The 25,106-nt window shown below is 38.9% G+C and overlaps 2 protein-coding genes across 2 annotated transcripts; one reads left to right on the forward strand and one right to left on the reverse strand.

Annotated features, from left to right (window-relative positions):
* Positions 1–992: 992 nt before the first annotated feature.
* On the reverse strand, positions 993–20,402 carry fsip1 (fibrous sheath interacting protein 1). Its single transcript, XM_077621424.1, has 9 exons — positions 20,020–20,402; positions 19,055–19,227; positions 18,790–18,871; positions 18,632–18,721; positions 18,176–18,303; positions 16,876–16,995; positions 15,247–15,402; positions 7,871–8,023; positions 993–1,588 (listed from the first exon to the last, which is right to left on the reverse strand). The coding sequence occupies exons 1-9, from the start codon at positions 20,045–20,047 to the stop codon at positions 1,505–1,507; spliced, it is 1,014 nt and encodes a 337-aa protein (XP_077477550.1). The 5' UTR covers positions 20,048–20,402; the 3' UTR covers positions 993–1,504.
* On the forward strand, positions 20,194–25,038 carry LOC144089747 (sushi domain-containing protein 4-like). Its single transcript, XM_077620874.1, has 10 exons — positions 20,194–20,382; positions 20,874–20,995; positions 21,353–21,544; positions 21,624–21,818; positions 22,367–22,558; positions 22,646–22,837; positions 22,933–23,127; positions 23,346–23,478; positions 23,665–24,023; positions 24,167–25,038. The coding sequence occupies exons 2-10, from the start codon at positions 20,896–20,898 to the stop codon at positions 24,190–24,192; spliced, it is 1,584 nt and encodes a 527-aa protein (XP_077477000.1). The 5' UTR covers positions 20,194–20,382; positions 20,874–20,895; the 3' UTR covers positions 24,193–25,038.
* Positions 25,039–25,106: the final 68 nt, after the last annotated feature.

Genomic DNA, 25,106 nt, shown 5'->3' on the forward strand with positions numbered 1-25,106 from the left:
CCTATGAGAATGGTGTTTCTACATTTTCCTAACATGCACATTGCATAGGGTCGAGAATGTCCCCCTTCTAATCCTCAAAGTTGTCTGGGAAAGGCTCCAGCTCACCTGGTGCCATCATTAAGTCCTATACAAAATGGATAAATGGGAAAACCATCACTAGGAAGTAGAGTTGTGTGTGTAAAGTGGAGGGTCTGGCCAGACCCAGACAGTCTGAGAATGCAGAATGTCTCTTTACATATAGGCATTAAAACTGACCTCATTGTTGCCATGCTAAACTCATCCAATCTTCGCCTGGGCCCTCGCTATGCATGGCTAATAATGCATATTTGTGAAACCTGGCAAATGGCGTCCACTAAAAGAAAAAGTTTTGCGGTTTTATTTATGAGGGTGTTTACGTTCCTGGATAGTTTCTCTGGCCAGGGTCCGATCTCGAAGGCGCTACCAGGCTGACATGTTTTCAAATCGCAGGAATGTGAGATTATTCCTTTGGGGTTGCGATGTGAGGTGAAAAGTGGGATGAATGGAGCCATAGGAATCATCCAGGTGCAGCGTTGTTACTTGTACTAGGCAAGCATGAGCAAACAGAAACTTGTTACAGTTCCGCCAAAAAAATTCTCATGGAAATCTGAAATCGAAAAACTTCAATGCTTTTTCTTTGTATCGTTGCTGGGGTTTCCACCCTAAAATGAAGAACCTGAAGGGGAAGTGTCACATAGTAATAATCTGACTTTAGCAATTGATCACCTGTTGGGGCAGGAATGAAAAGAATGTAGTCGGTATGACTACTATTGCTCCTGTGTTGAGACCAACATCTTATATTATAAACACCTGATGTCCGCTATATATGGCACAAAAAAATGAAAATAATTTAGTATCTTTTTAAAGATTTGAAATGATTGTTCAGTAATTGAGTCAGTAACCTGGATTCATTAACCCATTTTCTGCCATTGAGCAGGTCAAAGTTTAATTATATTTAGTTTTCATGTCTTCATCTTGAGTAAAGTTTAGGATATCTATACAATTTCAGGATGAAAATAAAAATTATTATTTCTTTTACAAGCCAATTTATTGTGACTTTCTCCGATATTTTGAATGTCCCACTGGTCATTGTTGCCCAATTTGGACAATGAGTTAAATGGCAACATTTAAACAGGTTTAATTAGGTTCACTGTAAAAGTTATTGTTTATTTCTGATTCATTATGAAGTCCCCCAAAGCCAAATGTCATTAAATTTTGTGCATAGTGTGAGACCAATTTTCATACCTCTTTACTTACAAAAAGATTTGCGACCCAAAAAACGGTGAGTCGCTCATTCTTTACCAGTAAAAATTGTATATTGTGACAACAACATGACTACACCCACACACACCCACACATACACTACAATCTGTCTGCTCGACTCACTTCCTACTTTGCACGTCAGGAAGCGTGATGTCAACGATGGCGCGTGGTTTGACGGACATCTTGACAGCAGGGCCTCTTGTGGAGAAAGTCCATGTTTGTGTCAAGGTTCTGGCTCGGACTCTGTCAGCTCGCAACCATCCAGCAGGCAAAGCAACTGTTCCTCACTGAAGCTCCCTGACTCACTCTGCACACAGACACAAACATATATCCAGGATGTTAATCCAGAAGGTTATGAGTTTTTACAAGTGCTCTAACACAGAAACCAAAAGCCGTCAAATAATACATTATACATGCCTGTTCTTGCTTATAACAAGAGCAGACACTACGTATTTTCCATTTCATTTCAGTATCCTCCCTAAATGTGCTCCCTCGGCAAGCATTCTTCACCGGGCATATGCTCAGCTTTTGACTAATCACCACCGACTCTTCCTTGATGTTGGATCACACAGACTAACAGGTAGTTTATTTATCATAATAACGTATGGCAGAAAAGTGGAAATTCCTTTGTCAAAACCCAAGAAAAACACTCTAATACATGTAAGCCTTGTTAGCGGTTGGAATTATTTTTTAATGTTAAAAAATATAGAAATAAAGATTCACATAAGTAGCCTTCTGGTTATTGAAATGAGTTTGCTTTAGGCCGGCTGCACACCAAATGAAAAACCTAAGAATTAAAAGTATGGGACTCATTTGCTGCCATTTTCAAAATCAAGTGGACATTTATCACCGTCATTGGCCATGAAACAAAATCATTCACCCCCAGCGCACTTCATTAACATGGATTAGGCATTTCTCTCTGTGAATGGCAGCGAAAGAGTTAAATAGTTGTTACGATAAAGGTAGGAGTGTGAATCACTAATCCCATAATGATATGATACAACTTCTTAAGAGAGCAGTACAATATTTGCTGACATTACAAAGTCTGAGAAAAATTATACATGAAAAACAAAAGAAAAAATGACTGCCAATATCTTATTTTATTTTATTCAAGAACCTTCAATTGATTCCGGTGTGTGTGTTATATGTCAACATTAAATTTATTTTTGAAAACATCAATTCCGATGTTATCGTTCCAAACCAGATACATCAATCCTGATCCTTTTATTTAGTATATTTACACCACTCCTACATAGAGTAACATAGATGGGAGAGCCAATGGTTTAACCTTCCAGTGTAACATCTATGCAGATGTTTCCTCCATGCCTCCAGTGAAGTAAAACATTGAAAAAAAAACACTGGAGGGAGCAGGGTAGGGTGGGGGTTCACATTCTTGTGTCTCATCTACCCCGACAAGCTCCAGCTAATATTCTTCATTGGTCATGTGGATGCTGCCCCTGAGTGGACCACCCTGTGAAAGGTTTTCACATGTTGATAGACATCTCCACCCGATGATTCTGCCATTTTCTAAGCTCTCTACAATTTAATGACAGCCTTTAAGTCTTAAAGGCTCTGCCTGTTTGTCATTTATGACCCCTTCAATTACCTAGACCTGTATATCATTTTGTCCACAGGCATTGTGGTATGCATTCCAATCTCAATGTCTCCCCCCCCAAAGGCAAAGCTACATTTTTCTTCTTTGAAACGCAAAGTGTACTGTGGACTTGACCTTGAAAACATATTTGCATATTTGTGCACGCAAAAAAACATTTCCTGTTGACGAAAATGTCTTTAGAATTCACCTTTTTGACCACTAGGTTTTCTCATCAATGGCACCAAAAAGAGTTCAAATTATTCAAATTATATGCCGTATAATATTGCAGATTTTGACTGATTGCAGAAGGGTCTGGAATGCATACCCATGATGAACGCTTGCCCAGCAGTTAATGTTGTTTGTCAGAGATCCAGAGTTCACTTACTGAAGTTTCCATTATTATTAGATGACTGTCGTTAGCATTTTTTTCCACTTCTTTTGATTATAAAGGAAGTTAACCTCCTCTACCCTTTCCGATATTATTACTAGAAGGCTAAGGGTTGCAGGGCCTGTTTCTCGTCTTCGGAGCCCAATAAGCCTTTCCAGCAGCTCCCAATCCAGGTCTTTAAATTCTCCAGCGATTGAAGACAGACCACAGCAGAGAAAGTGGCTGTGGCACAAATTCAAGTTTCCAAAGAACATTACATGTATGTACTTCCGGATAGCAGCCTTCTTCCACTGCTGTTATCACTAAAACAACAAGATGGAGTCTAAAAAAGCTCCATAAGGAAACAGCTGATTAGCACAGCAGAAGATAACAATTTGGTGGCCATTATGTCTCCCAGCAACAGTTCTCTTGGAATCCCAATAATGCTCCTTTTGAGCTTTTCTCCCACCACCTGCTATCCAGAACCAGAACAAACGGGCCCTGTTGTATTGTGTCCAGCGTTTAGACACAAAACATATGACCAGAGACTGTGCCTGTCTTTGGCTCTCATGCATGAAGTCATTTGTCTTTTCTCCTTCTGCAATGGTGAGAAATTAGTTTGTTTTCTGTTGACAAAGAAATAGACGGAGACCCTACGCCATTAAGTTATCTAATATCATTTAGCCACGGGATGAGGAAGGCAGACAAACAATATGCGAAGGACCGCTCACTGTTTATCTCCTGTACACTCAAACAAAGCACTTGCTTGCTTTACACAAATTGTGTACAGCTTGGCTTTCATGGTCACTGACTTGAGATGTGAAAGGACAATGTAACGGTCCAACTCCTTGGGCCACTTGCAATTAATGCAAAGGCAATTGCCATGCATGTGATCCAGTTTATTCACATGGATTTTAGTACAATGAAGCACAACAGTGCTTTCTTCATTAGAAAACCAATTATATTATCAGAGATTTCAATTGTAAAGATGGGCTATCTCATTTTTTTGGTAGAAGTCAGGCGAAGACACCTTGTCCTCACTTCACCTCAGTAATTCAGCAATATTTCACCGCAGGAATGATAGGATCATAAAAGTTGGCTTTCCGAGTGGGAGAGAGCCACACATCTGCTGCGGTCTTCGTTTTTTAGTTCAAAACAGAGAATGATAAAATACCTTGAAACTACCACAATCCACCGGTCCACCCCCAAGGAGTTTTGCTGTGTCAGCAAAATAATATTATTGCACTTTCTTGGTGCGCTCATCTGTAAACTGCATATTTTGAATTTCAAAACATTTTTTCTCAAAAGATCAAGCATGATTAAAAAAAAATGTTGGATATGATGGGGGTGTGTGACAAATAACTTTCTGAACAGTTTTTAAAATAAACCTCACTTAATGTTGTTGCTGGTTGGTGCACACCCAAATATAGCCATACCTCACATATTACGTTTTGTCTGAAATCCAGAAGTATAACACCATAATTTAAGCAGACAATAGAGAACTGCTGTAAACAACGACAATATGATTGATGATGTCGGACTGATTACTTTTGTAAATGTCCCACTTTACAGTAAGTGGTGAGGTTTTTCTTCCTTTTCCAGTTGATGTAGGAACACAGCCAAATGGAGTTGGAGGAATAGGTCACCTACAAAGTTATACCTTGAAATCTCAGCTATGACGAATTGTTTGTTCTAGTTCTCTTTTTATGTGTTTCACAGATCTCAAAATGACCATTATTTTGTGTATTTTTCACTCATGCCCTCGGGATATGGGTTCCTTTTGTATATAACCAAGAAAAACAACAACAAAAATATCAATAGTAAACATTTTGATCACTTACAGCAGTGGTCTCCAAACTATTCCAACCCAGAAAGAGGACACCTTTTTTCACCAAGCTGGTGTCCTACAAGTGCAATCAGTGGATTGCAGTCAGGTGCTTCTTGTTTTCTGCAAAAATCTCATTGGTCAAAATGTCTGTGCTGGATCGGTTGGAACAAAAACCTGAACCCACAGCGGCCTTCGAGGACCAGTTTGGGGACCCCTGATTTACAGTAAAGTTGTATGATTTAAAACTCTATATCAAAAAGCACAAAAAAGTCAAATGCAAAGGCAATCTTTTGATTGGATGTCTTTGAAATCTCAGCACAAAAGTTATTTCCTTTTTTAACCCTCACTTTTTGGAGGGCTAATTCCAAATTTTTAATGAATTTTTGGATTTTAACCCTGCCAAAATCCGCTGGTCCCAATCATGGAACGGTTCATCTGACACTTTCAATGGAAGGAATTGAAACACATAAAATAACATTTTACATGTGGCTATGAATTAATTGAGGTTAATTTTATACAATGTTCTCACATTTAGATTAGATTGGATTATATTTCCTAAGGGTTATAGTTGTCTCTTTTTGCAACAAACAGTTTGTAGCCTGTTTTGGACTGAATGACCCTCTTTTGGAAAATCCCCACCTTACTGTAAATCGTGGGATTCTTCCTTTTTCTAGTTGATGTGGGAGGACAGCCAAATAAAGTTACAGGAACATTAACCCTGCAAGGTCACTCCTTGGAAATCCCTTGGAAATCTCTGCTTTCAGGAATTGTTTGCTTTTTTTTTCCAATATCATTTTCAGAAAAGTCGTTAGTGAGAACAATGAAAGATACACCAAATACACCCGTTTTTTTCCTGCACGGGAAATCAAACAACATGCTTGTTCTGGATCAACAAACGTGAAATACAATAAGGTGCAATCCCAGCATTACTAATATTTGACTATACTGTGCCAGGAATTGGCACGAGAACTAATGGTGGGTTAATGGATGAAGACTTCAAGTTCAAAATATGGTGTTGTGAGGTCCCCGTCAATTTAAGTTACAGCACTTAGTTTTACTCACAATGCTGTGTGACTGGAGGAATGTGACTATGGACAGTACAAAGGCCTTTCTCCAGGCTAAAGATGTTTTTTTTTTTCGCGACAAAATTGGTGAACAATGGAGCTCATATTGTTTCCATATTAAAACCAGGATTTCATCAAAGTAAATGAAACTTTGCCGTTTTATATTCAGATTAATCACAAACAACTGACAATAAAGACCGATCATCAAATATAGACTTTGAAGGTTCTTTGGATATATGCCGTCATGTAGCTGAAGTCAGCTTTAAGCACAAGTGTGGCGCCTACATGCGTATTAAATATATTGCATATGACTCTTTAAAGATTTAAGAATACCTAAAACGGATATTTTTACTGCTTATGCCAATAATGACACATTACATCAAAAGAATGTGTAATGTTATGGAAATCTATACCGGAAAACCACAACATTATGACCACTTTCACGATAAAATTCACCCACAATTCAAGAGTTGTAAGAATGACTCAGTTAATCAAAATGTTTTGACTTGGGGACGGCGCCCAATGTAAGAAATATTCATTTCTGCAGGTCGAATGGTGCTTGCATTAAGCCATCACTAGTTTAATTAAATTAGAACCATTTTCTACATAATATTTTCCCATTGAGTGACTCAGAAGAATGAGCTGTTTGTATTTGTTCATTTAATAGTGCAATTCAAACTACATTGAGTAAGACAACATGGAATACTTTTCCACAACGATCCATAATATTATGATAGTTACAGTTATTAAACTATTCTTTTTCTGAGAATTTGTTACTTGAGTAGAACTATGCAGAAAACTTGCAACAGACTTAATTCTTTTCACACTTTGAAAGATAATGAGTTTTGATTTATGGCTGAATTACAAATCAAGTTTATTACTGTAATAGATTTGGTTTCACAAAGCTGCCCTCCCTAACTTTATGGATGTAAATCTTCTCAAACAAACAATCCTACATGATCCAAACTACATAAAGCCAGCGCTATAATCAAACTTTAAGTGGTGGTTAACACGCTAAACTATTTATAGGTATCTGAGCATATGGTTAATGGCTGATGGGTAAAAAAAAAAAACCTCAAAACTTTAAGAATAGGTTTTGGTTGCGTGTCAAGACGCCTTGTTTGAAGTCACAATAGTGTTTTATTACCCCTTACATCTTTTATGTTCACATTAGTCATTCATTCATCGTGCCAACAACAAAACATGTGTTTGATTAAGTGATAATATTATTCATCTTTTTTTAATTACTATTTTTCAGGCACAATTTAGGCTAAGAAGAAATGCTTTGTGTTATTTTTATATATTGCTAAAAGATGTCTAAATCCACATCAGGTCTTAACAGGGATTTTTTATGTATTACCAAACTAGACACTTGCTCTATAAACATGTGTTGACTAAGCTCCAAACAGTATCTAGAGAACACAATGGAGATGGTATTAAATGATCTCGTAAATAAAAGGCAACCAATGGCTCATTTTTGTCTTTTCTCTTTCAATTCTTAAAAAAAAAGAAACATGAGGGCCATTGAGGTTTCCTGCAAGCATTGTCTAGTAGTGACACAAATGCGGAGCCGTTTATGACCTTCGTTGCTGGATATGAACTTTGTGCTTGTAAAAATTTGTCATGTATGCATGAGATAAACAAAGGGTTTCCTAATGAGAAACACAGGTGGTGTGTTGATGAAATGCATTTTTGCGTCGTGAGTGTGTGAGAAAACATGGCTGCTGCCAACTCACTGTCATCTCCTGGTCCTGGTCCAGAAGGTCCAGCTGCCGTTGGATCTCCAGGAGCTGCATCTCCTGCGTCCTTCTCTCCTTGATGTCCTGCAGGACCTTCTCGCCTGGCTGAGGGTCCCCATCACGCCTCGGGCCAATGTCTTGGGCGGGTTCCTGATATACAACAGACACGTGAGTGATTGTCATGAAGAGCCAGCAAGCCGGCGAGCACACAGACGTATTTGGGCACTGTCCTAGAATCACACTCCCAGCTGATGGCTCCCACATTTGGGAGTGTATCCACGAAGCAGTTCATCATCATTAATTTGAGCTGAAAGATTGAAATTGCTTCAAGACTCGCAAAATTCTCATTGCTCTGACTGGCCGCTGCTTAGCAAAAATCACATCAGGTACTCCAACAAGAGCATACCTCAGCCACAACGCCATATAAATCACACATGTGCTCTTGGTTGACAAATATATAAATGATAGATTCTCCAAGATGTTCTCCAAGATTAATTTATTTGATCATTGTTAAGGTTAAGGCCAGGTTTGAGGGTCAGCTTTTGTTTGGCTTCTACTTTTTTGGATCCATAAAGATGTATTAGCCAACCTTTAGGGGGAAAGGACAAAGTGGGCAGTAGGGACAGCATCATGCTCTTGAAGATAATGTTGTTCAAGACTGCAAAATCCAGAGCCCAGGTTCAGACCCGTCCTGAAATTCTAGTGTTCCACCCAGAACAAAAAAAATAAATAAACTACTACTTCACCACCAGTTTTGCACCACTAAATGCTAATTTATAAAAATACGATAATGAAATATAACCTTTGCTACGGTAGTTTATTTGAGCTGGAAATGACAACGAGCACAGTAAAGCTCATGAAATGACTTTCCTGCAAAGCTGAATTTAGTAAAAGGCAAACACCATGATGATTACGGCATGTGTGCTACTTTGCTCATGATAAATTAGATGTAAATCAGTACATATATATATGCTGGTCCGTCATAAATGTAATTCAGTTCAATTTAGTGCCATTTATTGCAAAATAAGTACTGTGTTACATTTCCTCAAATGGTAGCCAAGTGCTTTTTACAAAGTATGCCTCAATCAATCACTAGTTCGTCATTGTGGGCCTCTGAGGAAAACGAATCGCTCTGGATAAATATTGGGGGTGAAGACATACTACGACATCTACGCATTTTTTATTCCTCTTATCCTATGCAATGTGCAGGTTAAAACATTGTAGCTGAATTTGGGTCAAATGCAAACTACACCTTTGGAGAATTTCAACTTTTCAACTGACCCAACCTAGCAAGCTCTGTATGATATTTCCACTCCGTCTTTCTGAATGACGAGCTGCTGCGATGTTTACACAAATAAGAACAAATGTGTGTGAAAATATGACACATGCAGGTGAGGTCATGCAGAACAGAGGGGTCACAATGTGCTTGTACAGGTTCAGGAACAATCTCCAGATTGTGACCTAATTAAAGTCGTGTGAGAAAAAGTATTAACAGACCTCTGGACTACCCCTTCAAAACACAAAAAAGATGGAATATCCTTTGAAAGAATGCCTTTCATGCCTGCAGTCACGTTTCATGGGTTTGTCAAGATGCAGTGAGACGGATCTGGCAACACATGGTGGTCCACAACTTATTGACAACTTACATTTATCACTAGTTTTTACATTGAAATTTAAAATTTCTCCGGTCTATAGTCTTTTTGTTGCTTTGCTTTGTAGAAAATAAATGCATGTTTACATTCCTGTCAAGGCACTGGCAAATCTAAATAAATTAATCTGCAGTTCTGCAAGCCTAATGTAGTAATGATTCTCGTCCAGATGGGTCAACAACTTCACGTTTGCGGCTGTGAATAAAGCGCGACCTTCGATTGCACAACAAGCCCAGTTATCAATTCTTGACCTTAACAAACTCCAGAGTTTGTTAGCGTACGTCACAGCATTTTTTCTTCCTTAAGAGGCTTCTTGACATGCATCGATGTTAATCAGGCCAGCAACAATGTGGGTCACAACATTTTTGGGTGGTACGAAAAGCACGTCAAACACAATTATATTTTTCAACAAAAGTATGTCAAACTATTAAAGTAAGAATTTGCGGTTTGGGTTGTTGAGCCCCTTAAGTTCATTTAAATTGCCCAATTGGAAGAAGCAGATATTAGAGGCTCCAAGTAGTCCTCAACTGTCAGTAAAAATAGAACGGGATCAATCATTCTGGATGTGACACCTCTTGAGACTATGCACAAAAGTTACCACAAAGCTCAGTTGACTTCATCACAGTATGAAGGAACAATGATTTGCCAACCACTGTGAAGCATGAAAGAATAAACAAGGTCTATGTGTGCCTTGAATCCATTTCAGAAGATTAAGGAAGCATACTTCGCACTCGTGACCAATTTTAACAGTGCAATATGTTACAAACAGGATTTAGCACCAGGACACTAATAAAACATAATGCTGTGGCCAAATGTGTCACTGCACAAAAGAAAACCCTACATTCTAATGATCTATTAGACTAAGGAGTTTCGATTTAATAGAAAACAAGTTGTTTGCCAAGACCAAGCCCCAAAATGTGGTCAGGGCTGTTACACAGTGCCGTGGTATTGATCTCACGCCAGCAAGGAAAAGAGCCTTAAAAAGTAATGTGGACCACTGTCTCTTTTATTTATTTTATTCTATATATTATATCTATATCTATAAACCTAGATTCTTAAAATGTACTACAGATTCACATAATATTAAATATTCTTGGGGAAAATTTTATTTTTTGTATAATCCTTTAAAACACATAAAATAATAAAGCAATTTTTGGGCTCCCAATATCCATTTCACATATTTTCATATGGCATCAATCATTAGGATAGCAAATGACAGTGTGCTCTGATGTGGGCGTCTTCTGTGGTTCTTGGTTGCCCAAAAAAATTTAGAATAAAACTTGCACTCAAAACAAGTGTGGTGAACATCCTTGGGACCACCCACTATTTAGGTCAGGTGTCTTTGGGCATGAGGTATGAAAGAGTGGTGCTTTCAGGGGAGAAGAACTGCATGGCATAGTTTTTATATTGGAAATAATAATAAACAGCATTGTGGTTGTTACAAAAACTATTTGCACAATGCTCAACTTTCCATTTACAGGACTTCTTTAGGACACGCAACTAAAATTATCTATTCCTTCGTTATCTGCCGACAGAAATTGAAATTTGGTGGGTATTCAAGGGATGTAGATGCATTGATCCTCAAGCTAGATTTTTTATAGTCTTGGGACTGATAAATTATTGGATTGTTAGACAAAGTTGTAAAATGTTCAAAATGTCACCTTGAATGTGTAATGCTCAAGTTGGTTCGTTTGAGATGTTTTATTCAAAACATAAAATCTGATATGGAGCCCAGGTACAGCACATTTCTACTAAACGTTATGCGAGAGATGGGTGAAATGCCGAGAAACAATCACTTATATGTTTACGTCTGCCTGAGCCTTTCAATCATCATATCCAGTTGACAGATTGAGAGATTTTCTGTCCATGTATTTGCTGTGCTTGCAAGATTTCTTAGAATGAAACAAATCATTTGTTTTCATTTGATTTATAACATTTCTGTTGGAAGATAAATTGGATTTTTTTTTTTTAACAGACAAAAACACAGTAAAATAAAAGTATAGTAGTGTTATCCTGGTAGCATTTTGTCATGTACAAGCCCAATTGATGTGTCACCTTCCAAAGATGGTCACATTTTATGAACAGATTTACATTGTTGAACTCACTTGATAGTTTTAGTGTAATTACTTGATCTGAACATAAATTTCAAAAACCACTAATTGAAAATATTCTTCAGAATGGAAGCATGTTGCCTTTGGCTATCAGGTTTCTGTTCCATCTTGGCTGAGTCACCTAACCATAACTGTTGTTGTTCAGAAAAGTATGCTCTATGTCCCTCTACTTTTCTGGTTGCCTGCAGATGGTGCAGTCAAGACTCTGCATGTGCCACGTGGACTCAGGCCCCCAGCCAAGCCTTGTCCACATGCTTTGGCTTGCCACAAGCACACCCTGTGAGAGCTGTTCGGAAGCGATGGCTGAAGTTGTTCTCTTTTCCTTATTTCTTTTCTCAAAGACATTTTCGCAGACCTGACCTGCTTCTGCCAAGTTCTGGGACACAGCTGTGTACTATATAATGTGAATAGATTTGCAAGAAAACGTTCAATCAAGAGAAAAATCCTAATGCATAATGTCCCTTGGAAAACGACGAGGCCAAACTCATCTGTGTAGCTGTTTGACTTCTTTTCCAATAATTTAGACCTCATCTATCAAAAGCACCTTTCAAATTTGACACACATATCTATATGAAAACTCCTTTAACTTGTGGATGATTGCTAAAAATTCCTGAATTGCTAAGCGCTATTTATTAGTGGGTCAGCTGGGCTATTTTTTTCTTCTTCAGAAGTGAGGGTGGTCTGGACAAAACTGTAGAAAAGTGTGATCCATCACACATCCACCAATGTGATGCTGAACTAACATAAAATTGGTTGTTTTCAGTATTTGCCAAACAATGCAAAGGATATTGAGTCGTATAATCTGATTGCTCTAGTTAACAAACACGTTTTTGTGACCCTTCTAAGGCCCCCACATTTATTTGGGTCACATGAAACCTTCTCTGGGTTGCTAAAAACGTCAACAGAATTTCTTCCAGTTTTTGATAATTTATGTCTGCAGTGGATAAATATGATTGCAGATGAAGAAATACGTTGGTTCCTTACCAAGACAGTGTTCACTCATGAGTCTGCAAGAGGTTTTTTTTAACAGAAACAAGAGGCTGATTGTGTAGAATCCAGCATTGAAATACACTAATCTAAAATAGAACTATGTTACCTACAACAGAGTTTGCTCTACATAACAATAAAAACAGAGCAACCACACAAGTTGAATGATCATTGGGAAATTTGTACTAAAAAAAATTACATATATATATATATATATATATATATATATATATATATATATATATATATGTACTTATGTACATATATATATACATATATGTATATATGTACATATATATCACTCATGAGTCTGCATATATGTACATATATACATATATATAGGTAATTTTTATTATCATTCAACTTGTGTGGTTGCTCTGTTTTTATTCTTTATATATATATCTGTTTATATTTATATATATATATACATACATACATACATACCTACCTACCTACCTACCTACCTACCTACCTACCTACATACACACACACACACACACACACACACACACACACACACACACACACACACACACACACACACACACACACACACACACACACACACACACACACACACACACACACACACATACATACATACATACATACATACATACATACATACATACATACATACATACATACATACATACATACATACATACATACATACATACATACATACATACATACATACATACATATATATGTAAAAAAAAATATTACAAATTTCCCAATGATCATTCAACTTGTGTGGTTGCTCTGTTTTTATTGTGATGTAGAGCAAACTCTGTTGTAGGTAACATAGTTCTATTTTAGATTAGTGTATTTCAGTGCTGGATTCTACACAATCAGCCTCTTGTTTCTGGCAAAAAAACCTCTTGCAGACTTATGAGTGAACACTGTCTTGGTAAGGAACCAACGTATTTCTTCATCTGCAATCATATTTATCCACTGCAGACATAAATTATCAAAAACTGGAAGAAATTCCGCTAACGTTTTTAGCAACCCAGAGAAGTTTTCTTGTGACCCAAATAAATGTGGGGGCCCTAGAAGGGTCACAAAAGGGTGTTTGTTAACTAGAGGAACTCGGTTTAGTCTCGGTCGTAGCAAAAGTTGCAGTCTTTGTATTTTAGGCTTTTACTCCAGAGATTGGTTATTAAAAAGATAAATAAAGTGATTAGTCATCAATTTATTTTTAAGTCAAATGTTTTATCATGAGAAAAAATATATATAGTACGTTAGGGGTCAGCCTTTGTGGTATACTTGCATTTTAAACTAGCAATACGAGCAATTACAAACTAAATGAATCAAAAGGGCTGTTCATCCAAAGGTTCTCACTTGAAAGAAGCTTTACCTGTGTTAAAAAGTATGAGCCTTAACCCATTTCAAAGGCTGTCTCCAATTCCATCAAGTATCTCATAACTAATATGAGGTCATCGCAAAATCTCCCAACAAATAAAACAGACACGTGAACATTTGGACAGATCTTTAGAACAGTCAATGTTGAATATCAGTGCATCTGAAGAGAAACAATGAGAAAAGTATTTTCCCTTCCACCGACACGTGCTTTGAATAGTCATGAACAATATGGCTCATTTTTGTTGCAAAATATCTTGGCCCAAATTACAAAGGGAGAAAAATGTGGGCAAGTGAGCAATTGGGTGTAGCTTCTACTTTCAATTTGAAAAAAAAGGTATAAAATAGAATATTGAATGTTACAATGAGTTACACCATTTGACTTGACTAAAATATGTTGAAACATGCTTTGAAATTAAAGTGAAGGGAGGAAAAAGTAGGTCATTCGAAGTCACACATCCAGCTGGCCAGTAATCGCACGTTTTGTAGGGTACTATGAGCTAAAGGCTCGTTCATGACACAGGTTTAAAACACTCAAGACGATTTTAATTATCAGCTTTGGTCTTTCTGGCTACAGGATGGAGAAGTCATTGTTCCCAATGTAGATGCATTAGGCTGAATAAGTGAGGTGACCTCCTTACCTTGACATTAAAATGACCCTTTATGAACAAACTACTATTTGTCATCTTTTTGTGAACGCATCTTTATTGCATGCAGAACATTTGGCATGACCAAACGCATATCGGGCCGTTTTTAACAACTTATCATTTCCACTTAAGAGAATTTGGTACTGATAAAAAAGTCAAAAATGCAATGATAATGTCTCTCTTTATCCATAAGAAACATACTATACCTATTATGTTTGCATTCATAGCCTCTGAGTCTTACTGTACACCGTTATGTACTAAAAATCTAAATTTATAAAACATATCTCTAATACTCACCAGATTATGCTAAGCCTAATGAACATTTCTGGAGGGGAAATGCACTAGAAGCTCTAGATGTGTGCAATTCATGTAGAAAAGATGGAAAACACTTACACTATGCAAGCACTTTGCCATTTTCCTAACCCAGTACATAAATAATAATGGCACTACCCAAAGGTTAATTGCAAAGAAATTTACAAGATGTTGCCCTTGACGCCCTGCTGCGTTGTACTTAAGCTTAATGATGTAGCCACATATAAACTTTTGAATCCCGTCTGCAAGGGTAATGGGAGCCTTATTTCTGTTATAGTATAGACAAGGTTCTCTTGGAAACATACCTCATCCAGAGCTGTACAGGAGCTTTGCAGTGTTGGGAGGTCTCCAATTGGCTTGAAGAGCAGAAGTTTAGAGTCAATGGCATTCAACCGCTCCATGTCGGATGTATCCAGGGTGCAATCCTGGCTTATTGACACCGGCACAGCCCACATGTCCTCCTGGAAGACATGCATCAGTTCACTGGTCACATAAGACTCCCTATATTTTGTGGCAACATAAACAGAAGATTCCCAATATTGCTTTTCTGTAACTTAGTAACAAGAATGAGATAGTGGGTCACTCCTATCCTCACAGTTTTGTCAAATGAACGGTCCAATGCAGAATCTTTTAGCCCAGGAGACAAGAATGGTGAGGTCATTATGATCAAATGATAATAAAACAAGTTTATTTTCTGATCACTGAAGTAATTTTACTATAAGAATACATTGTTTAAGGGAAAATACAGTGTATATATGTTGTCTTAGTTTAACTCATAACTCATACTGCAATGTCTCGCAACCCCCAAAAAATCAGGCTAACACAGTAAACACAGGGAAATAAATGTTTTGTACTCAGATCTCCACCTATCTCTTCTTGTTATGCCATTTACCATTCAATGATTGTGGACTGCAAAATGTATTGTCATAGTTTTGAGAAAAAGAAAACATAGTAAAAGGTTGATGTGTCCCATTGGGTTTCACACAGAACTGGACTGGACAGAAGATGATTCACTGCCAAGGTCTCAGTGACATGAATAATGTTGTTGCGCTGTCCTGATCATTCCCAATAATATGCCTTCCAAAAACAGGAAGTCTTCCTTTGGCCAGCAGTTCTTAACTGCACTCACATTTATTTGGGAGCTGCAGAAACAATCACTGCAGTATTTTTATTCTTAAAACTTTGCGTCGTGGCATTATGAATAAATATATAAAATAAATTTGGCATCCTTCAATGGATAACAGGCCTTTGGGGTCAGGTTAAAATGAAAATGTATGTGAAAAATAACAATCCTCACTGCTACAGTGGTTGAAACAGAAAAATCCATTTTTTTTGTATAAAGATGGTATAAATGGCCTTGTTGTAAGATGTTAACTGCTCAAATAGCTGCCTATGGTACAGCATTTTTGGCACACCTTGCATTTTTTATACCACTGTCACATGAAGGAATTCATCTTCTCATTCATGAAAGACTCCGTCATCTAAATTGCAAAGAGGTCAGGCTGAATCATAATGGAAACGTGTTTTAAAAAGAATCCATAGCGTGTGGCCTTTCGGGAACGACATCTGTCTCATGTGTGAAGCGTTGGATAGTGAGGACAGTCTGCCTAGGGGTCTTTTCTGAGGCCAAGCAGACATGAAAACATGCACAGTGGTTAGCATTAGTCCATTTGCTTAGCCGTAAAATGCAGAAGCAATTATGACCATGATAAGGGCCCTGGTTCAACTATGTGAGAGTGACTATTGATAGTGGAAACAACATTCAGTTCCCATAAAATATAAAAATATCTTGTGGAATTTTGATAGCAGACGTGGTGAGATGGAATCACCACCTGCTAAGATGAGACTCCGAGGATCTCTAGACAGGAGGGAGAAGAATTAGGGAATTTGCTAAAGGCATATGTTGCCTGTTCTGTGCTCCCATGGTAGTGTACCTCGTTGTCTGCTCCTCTGGCGCTGTCCTCTTCCTCTTTATCCATGTCTCGCAGGAGTTCGGCCAGACGCTCTTCCTCTGCCTGTGTCAACAGCACTTGGCCTCCTTTGCCCCTGGCAAACTAGAGTAGCACACAAGGTTGAGAAAGACAAGAAGAGAAAGACCTTGACGCATATGGCAGTGTTTGTAAATTAACAAAACCAAGTAACAAAAAAAATTCTCTGTTCAACAGATGTTATGCAAAATCAAAAGCATTTTTTCCCCAATATTGAGTCTGGGCAATAGACAACCACCTATTGGTGGATTGCCTTAGAATTGCCAACCAGTGACAAATATAAGTGAAAATGGGTTTCAATTGGTTAGACTGACAGAAAAGATTGGTAGACAGATTACAGAAGACCTCCCGGATCAAATGCAGGGGATGTCTACCACCATGTGCGGTCGATTGGTCGCCGGTCTTTTGGTCGCCGGTCTTTTGGTCGCGGTCTTTTGGTCGCCCGGACCGCGACAACGGGAGACCAAAAGACCGGCGACCAATAGACCGACGACCAAAAGACCGGCGACAAAACAAGGTAAACAACACGGTCTACGCATCAATAAAAGCCAACAATGGCCATAAGCAGTTTCACCAAGCCGACGTGTGAGTGTATAAGAGTTTGTATGTACATGCGTTGTCCCTTTAAGAAGGTACGTCAGTCAGGGTCTTAACAAGTTCTCCAACAAAAAACAATAAAAGTCCGGGAAATTTGGAGCTTTTCTTTAGCCTAATAATTACTAGGGCATTAAGTATGACTAAATAGTAATTCGCAGTTTGTATTTAGGGAATTTGAGCAACGATTTAAATGGTAATTATCAATAACCTTCCGGGCGACCAAAAGACCGGCAACCAAAAAAATCGGCGACCAAAAGACCGGCGACCAATCGACCGTGTACCGTCTACCACCATCAATGGAAGTCAATGAAACCAGATAGCGAAGGACAGACATGGGGAAAACACAGACAGAAGGATGGACAAATTAGCCGACACATAAATATTGAACAAATGAGGAATGAAGTAGAATACAGAAGTAAATATGGACAAGGTGAGGGATAAAGACGGACTGACAACCAAATAAATTTTCTCATCTCAAACCATGCCCATTCTCATCAGCAATACACAAAGTATTTCACTTTTCTTAGTGGATTTCTTAAAAATACAAAACATATTTATTCCCTCAGTAATTAATCAAGTCAGACAAACAAAAAGTGAGTCGACTTGCTCCAATATTCCTGCCCCTGGCCTCACGTGAACTCTCACAAACCTCAATATTTCTCTTGACAAAGTTCTTCTGTTTCCTTTTTCCCTTGATGGTATCACCATCGTTCCCTTCATCTGGCTCCGCACACACTGACTCGGACGCTTCGCTCAAGTCGTCTGTTCTCTCGTCACCTATCAGACAAGAACAAACTTAAAATTCCACAGAGGAAACTGTCAAAAGGGACGGTAATGTTCATAACTATAAGTATTATAAGCTTGTCATAATACTTGTTTTTTTTTTCTAAATGATAATCATATACAGATGTCGACCACAAAATGTGCAATATATCCAAATGGTTCATGTGGTTTTAAATCATTGCAGTACTGACAGTTAACCCAGCATTTAAGGGAATTTACTGAGCACATGGTGCCATCTAGTGCACAACTGTTTTCTGATATTGCATTTCCCACAAAGGATAATAATAATATTATTACACTCACTTTAAAATGCAAGACTTACTCTCTAGCAATATTTGCAGTCTTTCATTCAGATCACTGTTATAGCTCTCAGTTTGAAGTAGGGGTTCCAAACCCTCTTTCTCTCGAGGGCCTTTGAAAAACAAAACACATTTTAGATGAATGTTGCATGCAAACCTAACATTATATCCTATTGCTTACCAATTGGTTCTTCCAATGCCAGGAATAGCCTTGCATTTATAGCTTCTTGGGTATTTTCAGAGCGGCCTTCAGGTAAACTCTCCTTTGACAAATGCACATTATCATTTAGAGGATTGTGGTAATGGGCTAAATAGTTATGTTATAATTTTAAATAGTATCATATTTTGCATATTCCAATTGTGTGGTGCTCTTACTCCAATTGGAAGAAAATTATACAACAGAACAACATGCCAATGTAGTTTTTGGGGGGGTTGTTTGTTTTTACCATTAACTCTTGCCAAAGTTCAGCTTGGAGTTGTTTTCGTTGACGCTTGGCTTCTTTTTCTCTGGTCATGCATTTAGACAGCAGTTCATCAAGCTTCCTCATCTCCTCAATTGCCCTCCGGAGCTTTGGATCTTGCTTCTCTTCATCAGTTGCATTAATGTCATATTGACCACCTATAGTATAAAAATTGTGGCATTTATATTATTAAAGTAGAGCTATCTAGTTGAACCCATAACTATTATATGGGGACAACAGGTAGATACAAAGTGGATGTACGGACGGCCGGACGGGCAGCAGAACGGACTGGTTGGTAATGATGGATGAGTGGGTGGTTGTTTTGATAGGATGGGTTGATGGATGGACGGACACATGGGTGTGTGGGTGGGTGGATGGACACATGGGTGTGTGGGTGGGTGGATGAGTGGATGGATGGATGGATGGGTGGATGGCTGGGTGGATAGATAGGTGGATGGATGGGTGGATGGATGGGTAGATGGATGGGTGGATGGATGGACGAATGGACGGACGAACGGGGTTTGCAGTGAAGTAAGTGGGTAGTTTTGGAAGGAGGCACAAAGACAGACACTTTCGATTTTACATGTCACTGACCTCTCACTAATGACTCTCTTGATGAAAGTCTGGACACATTTTCTACAGCATCTACGCTCATTTCCATTATGAACTGTTTAAAATGATGTCGGATTTTTCTATATTTATGTTATTAAAACGAATTTCAATGAGTTAAACCCAGCTATGATGAGCACTATTTCTCTTGCTTAGAAGAAATTATATGAAGTTTATAATTCACTCAGGGCCACCTTTGACTGCTACAAATACGACAATTCTCTCACTAACGACTGTAAACGACGGATCCATTCTATTGTATTTCATGTCTCTGACGTTAAAACCACGCACGATCTTTGTTCCTATTTCGTAAAAATGATCGAGTTGACGATAAAACATACCATCATTGCTCCTTGAAGTGATGCTCATTTCTTCGTGGATGTAGGATCTACCTGTGTGTATATATTTCAAGTATAGTTTGCGACGAAGAATAAGTCAAACTTTTTGTGTTTGTCCAGCGTTGCGGTTACTGTGCGCGCAAAAATTCCCGGATGTTGTAACTATGGAGATAGTCATCCGTTACTATGGAGGCGCAGTCGAGCTTACAGTACCTTTGGCTAGGCTGTTTAATGTAGCAAATGGCCGGATAGCAATCTCGTTGTTCGACTGGTTTACATATGTATTTCTTATGTTAAGTATCGTTATGAAATGTCTCTGCTGTGAGGAAAGTGAGGGTGGAATATCCCAGGCTGTGCTGAGTGGTGGTGGGTATCAGCAAGCAAATTTGTCCTCTTGTCTAATGAAGTAGGTTCTTAAAAGCTAGCTAGTTAGCTAGCCCAATGCTTTTTGGTCATTCTGACGTTGTTATCTCTCGATAACAACCTCCTTAATAATGTACAATTAGGTTTAAGAGCAGAGCTCTGTGTAGTGTTACTAATCTGCATTAAGCAGCTACAGTGTCGTTAGCATATGTGTGCATCGGATTCCATCAAACCATTAACAACGACCCTAATTACAATGCATTTTTAATGAGAGATTGATTCGTGTGTGTAGTTGACAGCTTTATTGGAATTAGTGGCTTAATAAGGTGTGTGTTGATGAAAACACTGGCTACACTACTCGCTAAAATCTGTCAATCCCTGCAATCATCATATTAGCGTCTTTTCACTGGCATGCGTCCAACATCTGCAGCCTCCTTGAACTGTCTGAATGTTTCTTTGCCGTGGAGCCATATTGATAAATAATGTCGTTCCAGGTTGATCTGACTGCCTGGGAAAATGTGCAATGGAAAGACAGAGGCGACATCACAAGTCGATTTTAAATGGTCTGTGTACTTCTCCCTGTCACTGGCGGTGGTAGCCACGGGTCAACGTTCAGGTAAAAGGGTTCTTCATGCACATAGATCAACAAAGAAAGACCTAAATGTATTTGCAAACTTTGTCAAATGATGATATTCATGCATTTTCTGAACGATTATCATCATAATCTTCCAGTTTATCCTCATAGAGATTGGGGTGGGGAGGGGGGCGTGTCTCTCCCAACCATCATGATGTCGTTTTTGTCACCAAAAAGGGTTCTTGCCTAGTAATCGTCAAATTCTGAAGATTTTGAAGACAGGCATATGGATTATCCTGTTATTATTATTATTTTTGGTCCAGAATGTAGTTAAAAACTGTTGTTTGGGTTTTAATTTAATATGTTTGGTGACCAAAGTTGTTCCTTTTTTGTGTCCAGGTTGTCTCAGACCTGTCATGGTAGAGCATGGCTCGCCTAACGTGCCAGAAACCAACATTGGTTATTTCCCCGAGGGAACATTGCTGGAGTACCACTGTGATTCTGGTTACCTGATAGACGGACCAAGTGTACTCACCTGCACAGCATTTGGACACTGGTCTTCAGAACCCCCGCAGTGCATTCACAGTGACGGTAAGGACACATCGGGGCTTATATAACTATTTAAATAGTGGTATTATTAAAAGTTTCTCATGTTCCCATGTGTCGACAGTATGCCAGCCTCTACATCTGCCAAAAAACGGGGGCTACACCTGCCACCCCTCTCCATGTCACAGACTTTCTCATGGCACTGTGATAGAATTCTACTGCAATGAAGGCTACATTTTGAAAGGCGACTATAAATATCTTACCTGTCAATATGGGGAGTGGGATGGCCCAGTTCAGATCAGCTGTGTCAAAGAGCAAGGTATTTCAATAATTGACTTGAGTTATTTTGTTAATAATGAAGAATACAAGCTGTAATATACACTCTCTAGAACAAAATCAATTTGGTTTAAAGCTCCTTACCAATGCGGCATAGATTCAATTCATAGTGAGAAAATTCTGAAGATTTCCAGAACTGTCAAAGAAATTTCTGCATATCCTTATTCCTCGTTTCTCTGTGTATATTACCGTAAACCAGGCTGAAAATAATTTGTTGCAGTGATATACAAGTGAAAACAGCAGGCTTAAAATATTTTTAAGTCTTAATTCAAATAAAAACAAACCGTTTCCCAGAACTTGTTGGTTCTTCAGTTTTCCTCCCCGGATGCGTGACGCACTACATGGTTGAAAACAGCTGGGTAAACCACATGGAATCCAGCAGGGTCTTCTTTCCCGTGGGCACAGTGTTGCAGCAGTACATCTGTGGCCCCGATTACCTGCCGAATGGCCTTAAAATTCTCATCTGCTTTGCACTAGAATGGTGCTCAGAAACTGTGACACTTGACCGACTCTTAATTCTTTTTCCCCCAGCTTGTCTGCCCATTTCTACACCAGAGAACGGGGGCTACACCTGCCACCCATCCCCCTGTCGAGTGTTCTCTCATGGCACTGTCATCGAGTTCTTTTGTCACCCGGGCTTCGTACTGGACGGAGACTACAAATACTTGACCTGTCAGGATGGACAGTGGGACAGCTCCATGCAAATTGGATGTCTCAAACAAGGTAGCTATCTCTTTTGATGATGTTTGTTAGGGTTTGATGGTCTTATTATTCATAACAAATATGTTAACCCTGTGAATCTCACTTAAGGGTGTATGAGACCCTTCACAGAGCAGCACCTTTCTTCTAACCTGACCGACACTAACATCGGCACCTTCCCCGTGGGCGCCGTACTCCAGTACCGTTGTGACCCAGGTTACCAGCTCGCTGGTCCTACCATCATCAGCTGCACTGCCTCGGGACACTGGTCCTCAGAACCTCCTCACTGTTTACGCACCAACGGTAAAGGCATACATATTTAATAATAATTGTATTATGATTAAGCAATATGGTGTCAAGAAAAATAATTGGACCTTTTTTGTCCATTTCAATGACAGTATGCCAGCCTCCATATGAACCAGAGAACGGAGGCTACACCTGCCACCCATACCCCTGTGGGAGACTTACACATGGCATCGTGATTGAGTACTACTGTAATGAAGGCTACATCCTGAAAGGAGACTATAAATACCTCACCTGTCAATATGGCACCTGGGACGACCACATGCAGATCAGATGCGTAATGGAGCAAGGTAAATGTATCTATGTTATTTAATACTTTCAAAGTAGTGTACTAGAATCAATAAGGCTCAGGCCATTAAATCAATATGCAGTGGTTTGATGGTTTTTATGGAAGAAAAAAAATCACTAACAGGTAAGTTTGCCAATGTTGACTTATAAATTGGGGGTGGCTCTACATTTTGAATACACTTGAAACTGTGACTGAATTTCCTTTATTGTTCACACCCAGGCCACAATGCATCCCTACCATTGGGGATGCCAACTTTGTCCATAGTGTCATCCACAGCAAGCTCAGTGGCCCTCATCCTTCTCTTGGTGGTCCTATTTGTGCTTCTGCAGCCAAAACTGAAATCTTTACATCGGTGAGGCAAAAAAGAAGACATTGAGACAAAAATGTATGGATTGCAAGTTTCTTCGCCAGTTGTAAAAAGTTACCAATCAATTTTTAACAATGTTTATTCCATGTGGTCCAATTGTGAATGTAGAAACAACAATATGTAGCAGTGTAGAAATTGAATTTAAACGGTTGTCTGCTCATTTCCAATCAGACGGGATGAGGGTGTGTCAGGCCATCCCGTGTCCATATTGGTGGAAGGTGTCCAGGTGACTCTACCCTCGTACGAGGATGCGGTCAGGAATAATGCCTCGGCTCCCAGCTCAGAGTCCCGCGTTCCAATCGTGTTGTCTGAGGAGCAGCCGCGAGCCACGACGCCGGAGGCCGGCCCCTCTCGGGCCACTTCCTCTAAACGCCTACACTCCGAGACGGCTGTGGCGCACCCCTTTCCGCCCTCGCCGTCCTCGTCTTCATCCTCGAGCTGGACTCAGGAGCATGCGGACACCACTGCTCGGTCACCTGAAGACCAGCACGGACTCCCTCTGGTTGACTCGGAAGTGGACTGTTCTGATGGTGAGGCCTTGTTGCCTATTTTTTATTCATTCCTTATGATCAGGGCTGGGCAATTGATTGATTTCATTGATCCATTATGATGATTTTAATTTGACAAGTGAAGCACCTAGCCCTACATTGTAATCATGTTATTCTTCTTGCAGATATGCCATTGCTGAAGGAAACCTGAACACACAGATGACTACACGACATTGAACACACACTTCAAAGTGGCGCTTAACTAAGCCATGTGGCAAGTATCATCCCAAAGCAGAATACAAGGGAGTTCCTGTACATGTAAATATTAATGGAATTTTCCAAAGGCATCCCCTTCAGAGTGTAATGTATACCTAATCTCTGTCTAAAGCCCCTTTCTCTATTTGTTTTGTCTACTGCTGCTTTTAAGCACATGACGGCATGTGACATAAGATCACATCAGCTAGTGATTTTGGATGAAAATAATCATGTCTGCCTCATGGATAACCTTTCCTTTGTTATTATAGATTACGTGGCTGCTTGTTTATCACTTGACCTCACTTTGCTCTCTTAAACTTATTCACACCTTTGTCCTAGATGGCCTTATCTTCCCAATTCTATGCACATGTATCCATTATGTACAAGGACTTTGCAAACCGAATGTTGCTTCGTCATAAAATTAATTGGTATCTTTGTCACTACGGAAAATATTATACGCATAATTTATTAATGGTTCAATGTATTATTAATTTATTGTGCTGTTGATCAGTTATGGCTATATGACACTTGAACTTATTTAAAATGCACTTTTATGTTTTCACGTTTACTGTCTGAGTTGTATAAATGGGCTGCAAAGTGCTCACTGGAGGGGAAAAATGACCATGAGTATGGTGATATCAGTGTTACATTTTCTTTATGTGTTCATTCAAACTATATGGCTCATCTTTTGGCCTCATTCAATGTAAAAAATGTATTTTAATGTATGTCCATTTTAAGTTAAATTACACATGTAGCATTTTGCCACAATCATGTTTTATTAAATATTATTGTGCCAATTGTATTCATTTCAATTCCTGTCTTCTAAAGAAACAATATATGTATTAGTTAGGTTATTCCTTCATTTTATTC

This window comes from Stigmatopora argus, chromosome 15 (genome assembly GCF_051989625.1).
Source record: "Stigmatopora argus isolate UIUO_Sarg chromosome 15, RoL_Sarg_1.0, whole genome shotgun sequence".
Classification (NCBI taxonomy): Eukaryota; Metazoa; Chordata; class Actinopteri; order Syngnathiformes; family Syngnathidae; genus Stigmatopora; species Stigmatopora argus.